Source organism: Hordeum vulgare, chromosome 5H (genome assembly GCF_904849725.1).
Source record: "Hordeum vulgare subsp. vulgare chromosome 5H, MorexV3_pseudomolecules_assembly, whole genome shotgun sequence".
Taxonomy (NCBI): domain Eukaryota; kingdom Viridiplantae; phylum Streptophyta; class Magnoliopsida; order Poales; family Poaceae; genus Hordeum; species Hordeum vulgare.
The window spans coordinates 433,113,344-433,121,665 of record NC_058522.1 but is presented as its reverse complement, the minus strand read 5'-3'; the positions used below and the strand labels follow the sequence as shown (position 1 = coordinate 433,121,665).

At 42.6% G+C, this 8,322-nt stretch overlaps 1 protein-coding gene across 7 annotated transcripts; it reads left to right on the top strand.

Moving 5' to 3' along the window:
- Positions 1–568: 568 nt before the first annotated feature.
- On the top strand, positions 569–4,694 carry LOC123397549 (hypersensitive-induced response protein-like protein 1). Of its 7 annotated transcripts, XM_045092081.1 has the most exons (7): positions 569–701; positions 2,773–2,973; positions 3,406–3,526; positions 3,682–3,870; positions 3,981–4,321; positions 4,359–4,415; positions 4,453–4,694. In XM_045092081.1, the coding sequence occupies exons 2-6, from the start codon at positions 2,785–2,787 to the stop codon at positions 4,380–4,382; spliced, it is 864 nt and encodes a 287-aa protein (XP_044948016.1). In that variant the 5' UTR covers positions 569–701; positions 2,773–2,784; the 3' UTR covers positions 4,383–4,415; positions 4,453–4,694. The 7 variants fall into 7 exon arrangements, with proteins under 7 accessions (XP_044948016.1, XP_044948013.1, XP_044948015.1 ...); XM_045092078.1 differs by having other exon boundaries at positions 576–701; positions 2,777–2,973; positions 3,981–4,694; XM_045092080.1 differs by lacking the exon at positions 569–701 and adding an exon at positions 717–841 and having other exon boundaries at positions 3,981–4,694.
- The last annotated feature ends 3,628 nt before the right edge of the window (positions 4,695–8,322 follow it).

Here is an 8,322-nt window from a genome sequence, read left to right as displayed (position 1 = left end):
AAAAGAAATACTATTTGTTTAGACGATTCTGATTTCTTTTGTCATTGCCAACTCTTCCTAGTCTCGACAACGTCGACCAACTCATCATGAGTAGGCAAAACCTTGACCACAGTTTTGGTTAGCAAATACTACTAATATCTGTCAGAACAAACTTTAGATAAAACAAAAAAAATTACAGTAGTTTAGATGACAAAATGGCGTGTTGCTTACCGGAACCATGACGAGCAGAGAAAGGGATCAACACCGCAACTGACCAGCCGAAACCACGGGCTGGCTGGCAGGTAATCTCGGATCACCCACCGGTCATTGAAATTTCAAAAGCAGCACTAGCCTTGGAGGGGAAGACGGTCGCGTGGGCCCGGAGCGCAGGGTCAAGAAAGCGGAAAGAAAAGGACGGAGAAAAAGACTCCCCACGTTCTTATCTGCAGCGAGCTGCCCGTTGTTGCTCCTGCTTTCGCTCCGCCCGCCGGCTGGCAGCCAACTGAAATCCGGTACCAGCGCTACTCTCCGGCGCTAATCGCGATGATTTTCGCAGTAGGGGGGTCTTGGACTCCTCCGCTGGTCCTCATCCACAATGCCGACTATTTAGGGCCGCGCCGCGGCAGCAGGGAACACAACAGACGCCGTCCTCACTGCCACTGCCACTTCACCGCTCCCACCTTTCCCCACTCGTCTCTTCTTCTCCAAGCCCCCGGACGGAGGTAAAGAACCGTGGCCACCCCAAAAACCCTCGTTTCTCCCCCGTCCTTCTTCAGTTCTTCCTCGTTAGCTGACTATTTCTGGGTGAGATCCGGGCATTTCGTTGTGGTTCCTCTGCTCTAGGATTCCGCTCCGCTTCTTGGTAGGGGAGGGCTCGACCTTGACGGCCCGAGCACATCGATCTCCCTCTCTGTTTTTCATTTTTTTTTCCCGTTTTGTGTTCCTGTTCTCCTTCTCTGCTTTTGCCCTGCCCTGCTTCTTCGTTTGATGTAGTCTCTAGTCTAGTACGGAGTATTTGCGTGTCGTCGATGTCCTCAACCCGCACCACATCTCTTGCGCAATTTCTCCCGTGACTCTTTCTTCTTGTTCCGTTGCCTTTACCCTCTCTGCTTTTTTTTTGTTTGGAAAAAACCTAATGTTCAGGATGGATTTTACCCTGTTTTTCTCCACACGCTGTCTCTTTCTTGATGTCTGGTGCGACGACTCCAAGGTCTAGTCGTCCTCGATCTCTATCCTCTGCGATTTCCTCGTAATTATATAAATTGGAAGTTGCTGCAGTTTAGTCGTCTGGACTCTGGACGACGACTGTAGCGTGTGCGCGTGTACTAGTTGCTCCCAGTCCATATATTTTCCCTCGTTGGGTGTAGCATCAAATCTTATCCGGGTGTCTTTTCCCTAGTTTTCTCCTTATTAGATAATTAAGTAAGTACTTTTTGTGGATGCTTTGCTGCCGAAATCACTGAACTTTTGTGTGTGGTATGAGTAGGATCATAGAATTTTCTGCCCGTGGCCCCTCAAATCAAATAATAATGATGGCAACACCATCACTGAACCTTAAGCATCCTGTCGATGTCCAATCTAACTGTTCCTGTACGCCATTGTCTGCCGATTTGCATATATCATATCCCCCTGAAAGTGTTTATAATACTCAAGCATGCAAGTGGGGCATTAGTCAGTCAGTGCTTAGGGTCACTCCCTGATTGGTTCTGGTTCGTGTCTGTACAACGGGGTAATTGTAACATGGTGTAGGCTGTAGCACGTCGTTGCTTATAAATAGAACCGCAGACACCTCTTCCCTGCCCAAGTAATCACTCCACCCTGTCATTTGGCCCTATCCTAACACAGTAGCACGAGCCAATCATTATCTCTTTTGTCCTGCCGTTTCAAGTTTCAGCTTGGGCAAGTTCTGTTGCATACCTTGCATTCTTCTATCGTTTGCTTTCTAGTATTAAACATGTTCTCAAGAATTGCTTTTAAATTCGATATTGTCATATATGGAGTGGTTAATATTTGTTAGTTCTTTCGGCTTTCTTGTTTTCTGGAGCTCTACCGAAAGCCTTTAAAGTCGTTGTATTATGTATATGTATGCTAGTCATGTCTGAAGCCTTATAATGCTTATAAACGAATTAAATCATGTTGCTACTACTATTTTGTGTGTGGTGGGAGTGGGACCATAGATTAGTCTTCCGATTGTACATCAATCCTTTGGAATCAACAATGGTTTCAGGAAGAGCAGTTGCATTCTTTAGTATCTTACTATTGTCTAACCTGAGTGTTCTGTACGCAGTTGTCTCCTTTACAGTTAGCCTATGGCATTATGCATTTCTGAAAGTGATTCATATGTTTGTAAGTTAGCTCAAACGCCCAAGTGGGTGATCAGTGAATTGCTTAGGATGCGTATACTCATGCTGATTGGTCTCATTTGTCTCCGTCCAAGTGGATACAGATAACAACGGGTATAATTGAACAGGCTGTAGACCTGTAGTGTGCCCTTGCTTATAGGGCGCATTGCAGATACCTGCCTTCATTGTAAAGATCCAGCTTATTTGTCATTTGGCCTTATCCTTGTACCAGCTGAGCTTTTCTCTTTTGCCCTGCCAATTCAAGTTTCGGTTCAGGCATGTTCTGTTGCATTCTTCTATTGATTGCTGAGTATTGTTATTAGTATTGTTCTCAAGAATTGTTACTTCTTTTGCAGTCCTATTTTTGTGGTGTTCTACAGAAAGCTCTTATAGTTATATGTTCATCTCTGCATCTTTGTAATTTTACAAAAAAATAAATGTTTTTCTCTAGGAAGCCTGCAGTATGGGGAATCTGTGCTGCTGTGTTCAAGTCGACCAGTCTACCGTGGCCATCAGGGAGCAGTTTGGGAAGTTCGACAGTGTGCTTCAGCCAGGATGCCACTGCCTGCCTTGGATCTTTGGGAAGCGTGTAGTTGGCCATCTCACACTCAGGTTGCAGCAGCTGGATGTGCGCTGTGAGACTAAGACAAAGGTTTGTCACTCTATCTTAAACACCTAGTTAAATGGATCGTTAGCTTTCTCTTATTTCTGAAGAAAATAATGCCATCATTTTCGTCCCAACAGATATTTCAAAGCTTAACGTTGCATCTTATAGTAGTTTTTTTGTAGGTTGTAAATCACACGAATCCCTATTTGTAGAAACATTGATTTTCCTGTTACCTTCCATGTAAAATGAACGGCACTGGAAGTTAAATATATAAAAATATAGACAGTGAGTTGCTTCCCACAACTTCTAGATTTGAGCATTTTGGTTTGCCATCTGGATATAATCCTAGAATGACTACCACATGAGATTAAGAAACTTATTCATATAACTATAATTACTAATCATTAATACTGTGTTCTGTATTTTCTTCTGCTATTAAAAATTATCGTGATGTTGCTGACATGTGAAGTTCTACAGGACAATGTGTTTGTCACTGTTGTTGCATCAATTCAGTACCGACCTCTGGCTGGCAAAGAAAGCGACGCGTACTACAAACTGACCAACACAAGATCCCAGATTCAAGCCTATGTTTTTGATGGTAGGAGTTCTTTGTAATAAGTGAAGATTTCTATATGCTATTTCAGTAGCTTAGTAGTATATTCATATCATCACTGATACAACTGACTGTAACTTGTTCACCATATCCCACTATTCCTGTATCCACTAATTTGGGGCACTGATTGATATCTGCAGTGATCAGGGCAAGTGTTCCGAAGCTCAACCTGGATGACGCTTTCGTGCAGAAGAACGATATAGCAAAGGCTGTGGAGGATGAACTTGAAAAGGCTATGTCAGCATATGGCTTTGAGATCGTGCAGACCCTCATTGTCGACATCGAGCCAGATGCGCATGTCAAGCAAGCGATGAATGAGATCAATGCAGGTTATTTGCTAAAGTCCTGACATGATGAAAGTTTTGGACACACGAAATACTTAAGTCTGACCTCCATCATATTACTGAGATTGTGATCTGATACTTTGTGCGTTTTGCAGCTGCAAGGATGAGGGTGGCTGCAAACGAGAAGGCAGAGGCTGAGAAGATTGTCCAGATCAAGCGTGCTGAGGGCGAAGCAGAAGCCAAGTACCTGTCCGGCCTAGGTATCGCCCGCCAGCGCCAGGCCATTGTGGATGGCCTGAGGGACAGCGTCCTGGGCTTCGCAGTCAATGTGCCTGGCACCACTGCAAAGGACGTGATGGACATGGTGCTGATCACCCAATACTTCGATACTATGAAAGAGATCGGCGCGTCCTCCAAGTCCTCGGCGGTGTTCATCCCCCATGGCCCTGGCGCAGTGCGCGACATCGCCACACAGATCCGCGACGGTCTTCTTCAGGGCCAGTCTGCCTCTGACAACTAGCAGTTTGCTTCAGGGCCAGTCTGCCTCTGACAACTAGCAGTTTGCTTCAGGGCCAGTCTGCCTCTGACAACTAGCAGTTTGCTTCAGGGCCAGTCTGCCTCTGACAACTAGCAGTTTGCTTTGCCGGCATGAACTTTAAAAGCTGGCGGTGGTTTGTGGTTTGCTAGCTATTGCCTACAGTACTGTCTAATATGATGCATGCCGTATTATTAAGAACTTATATGGAACCATATGTGGATCGTGGCATGCCATGCCTTAGGTTGATGTGCGGTAACAAAACCCATTAACCCTGTGGGAATGCAGTGTGATATAAGCGTGTTATAAAATGTTGGTGATGAACTTGATCTAATGCTTTTGCCTCGTTTATTTTGCATTATAGTGCTGTCAGTTACATGTAAAATGATGGCTTGAGGTTACATGTTTTTCATTGGGGATTTCTTCTGAAATGCCTTTCCTGTTTTGCAAGAGATGTTTTTTTCTCGAGAGCATGCTTTGTAATCATATCTTTATAGAAGAGGAGAATATGATTACAATTGACGCCAGAACAATCACAGGCTGATTGTTAGGGCCAACACCACACCTGGTGGGGCGCATTCATACCCACCTGGCATGCAGGGCTAAGGCCATTCAAGGTTTCTGATTCCTAAGCCACCAAGGATCTCTGGCTTTCAAACTTCCGTCCAAGCGACCAAGCATTTCCTCCTTGAACTTCATCTTCACCAGCAATGGAAAAGGCTCTGAGCCACTTATCTAACTGCTGCAGAGCCCAGTTAGGGGCTTCCAAAATTAGGAGGTGACGCGTCGGCTTTGCTGTCAGGATAGAGTCCACCAACATCAATCTCCTTGCAAGGGAATGTGAAGATGAATGTTATTCCCTCCGATCCAAAATAAGTGTCGTGGTTTTAGTACAAATTTGAACTAAAACCATGACACTTATTTTGGATCGGAGGGAGTACTACACATTCATGATTTCCTGGAATGCAATGTGAAGATGCAGTTTTGGGAGTTGTTGCATTTAGCTAGATAACAGTGAACTAGAGAACCCCGCAAAAAAAACCCACAAAAAATAAATAAAAACAGTGAACTAGAGAAATGGGGCATGGTAAATTTCAAAATGCTCAGCCTTGAGCTGGATCAAATACAGTAGGTATTTTTCTACAAGTTAGAGTTCAAATAGCTGAATCAAATAAGTAATTTTCTACAAGTTAAAATTCAATTAGCTGAATCAAATAGTTGAGCTGAATCAAATAGGTAATTTTCTACAAGTTAGAGTTCAAATAGTTGAATCAAATAGTTGAGCTGAATATGAAGATACCTAAGATGTTTGTTATTACTCCTTCATCCCACAACATAAGACGTTTTTGTAAACTATGTTAGCTTGCAAAAACACCTTATATTATAAGACAGAGGGAGTACATATTAATGTATGCTGCGTTCCTCAAGTCGTCCAACAGAAGAGTAGCATGTGACGATTTGCAGCTGCGGAAGGACCACGTTGTAGCTTCGTGCTCATGTTTAATTTGACGAACACCCAAATGTCAAGCTGCGTGTGCTTTGGGATGTCAGTGGCCGCCATGGTAAGCTTGCCATCGATAGTACCGTGATGGCCCTCCATGATCCAGTGGAAGGCCTCAATTGTCAGTGTCAAACACGATCATTGTTGTTGTCCATATCGAGTGCATGATGTCACCGGCGGAGCCTCTTGGAGCCTCTTGGAGGCCAAAGGGTGCACTATATATATTAAGCTTTTTATATCAGCGAAGTATGCTGATTCTAGAGCATCAAATCGATTACCGGGATACATCCTACCATCCAGGGGTAATTACCCTATATGTTTCATATACTCTCATGCGGTAGTATATATATACTAATTTATTATTTTAATTATGTTTATATATTATATATAAGATTTTTTTAAAGTAAGTTATATGAAAAATTTACAAATTGATCCATAATTTTTATTATATTTATGAAATATGTATATATTTGTATGTAAAAAAACATACACAAAATATGATACATACTATAAAAAATAGTATATATACTATCTAAATATTATTATATACTACATACTATGTGTATATACTCTCGGATTTGATAGATACTACATACAACATACAAAACGCAAATGATGGTAACTATCACCGGTGGTAGATAAAATTTGTCACGTGTGTATGTATACTAGCTACCTAAAACAACTTGATTGCTTTTTCTTTCAGTGAGTCGGACCTGTTTTCAAGCATATTTTGCTTTTGGTTCAAATTTTGGCCCGCTTAATTGCGTGTCATGCTCCACCACTGCATGATGTGGTCGCTAATACTGACTATCCTCGAGAATGACACGAGGTTGCCCACGGAGAGATTGGCAAAATAAATTAGCACCTAGCCAATTGTAGCCAATTTTCTGGCACCCAACCAAGCAGGGGTCATCTGACAAGAGGATGTTCAACTTATGGAGTGGACAAAAATTAATGTTGACGGTACCTTTAAATTTGGATATTTTGAGGGAGGGATGTTGCTCATGGAAGTACATACTATCAACAAATATCGTCGAAAAGACTGGAATAAATTCAGAAAAGTGCAAACACTCGTGTCAAGTCTAAGACTTGAGTCCGAACGGGTAGGTTCCACCACACAAAACCTAGATATTTGAGCTATGCTCAGTTCACTTGTGCTCGCTAAGTTTTGAGATGAAGGAAACTTTCAATGTTTTCAAGCGGTGTGTCCATCTTAACTGACATCAAGGAACTTAGCAAGAATTTTATTTGTTTTAACTTCAACTTTGTACATACATGTGGCAATGTTGTCCCTCATTTTGAGAAAGTGCCGGGTGGATTGTGGACAAAGCGCGTGGAAACATAATGCACTCGGGATTCTTCACAATTGCCTATAATCTGATTGTAATCCTACTGTTATGGAATGAGAATGCTCATTTAATCGCAAAAATATGGAGCATCTCATAGTGTCATTGAAATCCTTCATGTGCAACACCTAATATTACGTTTCTAATTCACCGGGAGCACAGTAAGAGTAGAATATAACCACGTCGTGGTTGAGATGGATGGGCTCAAGATGGACTTTAAGAGTAGAAGATAACCACATCACGGTTGGCACACGGATTGCATGCATGCATAGGGCCGGGTACCGAAGTAGATCAATAACACACCCTCATTGGATCTCTTCATGTTGAACGCGCTCTCACACTCGAGATCCTCGAGTGCTAAGACGATGTTGTTGAATCATAGTTGGCATGCATGATGGGAGGCGAGGTCGGGCACCTGGATCTTTAAATGAGCGGCGCAAGCCACCAACCCAAGCTCCAACGAGCCTCGTTCAACGTCCCGCCAATAGAAGAAGAGAGACGTGCGAGAGGGAGATGAGCGTAGTCGTGGATTGAACAAACTATCGCCTATAATATCGTGAGCACACTTTGAGATGAGTCCATTGCGAAGCACATCAGCTATCGAGAAGCATCAGTGGATCTCATTAATGAGGTTGTCAGGGAGGTATGGTGTGATGCTTCGTTAGCCACCATGTCAGACGAAGGTTACCATTATGGGTGATTCGTATGAAATGGAGATGGTAGATGTTTGTTTGCTTTGGATTTGGTATCTAGATGGGATGCTTGAACTTACTCTCAAGGCATCGTTGGTGCGAAGTGACATGCTAGTTCGTTTAAAAGGCTATGTGGTGTAGTCGAAGCCACGATGCTAGCCAAAAAGTCGGGGAATATTTTTTTGAGCCGAAACCATAGAACAATTGTTCTATGCTATATTTTCATTAATTGAAAAGTAAAATAATGTACAAATATGTCAAATGGATAGTATCAACCAATGCCAACTCTAGGAAAAATTAACATTATATTACAGATTTTGCTTTATCCAAAGGTGAATATTTTCAGCTTTGACTGGCCTTGCCCTAAGTTTGTTGTTTGTAATCCTTCTTTGAGATAATACTTCCAAGTGTTTGTCCATGGTG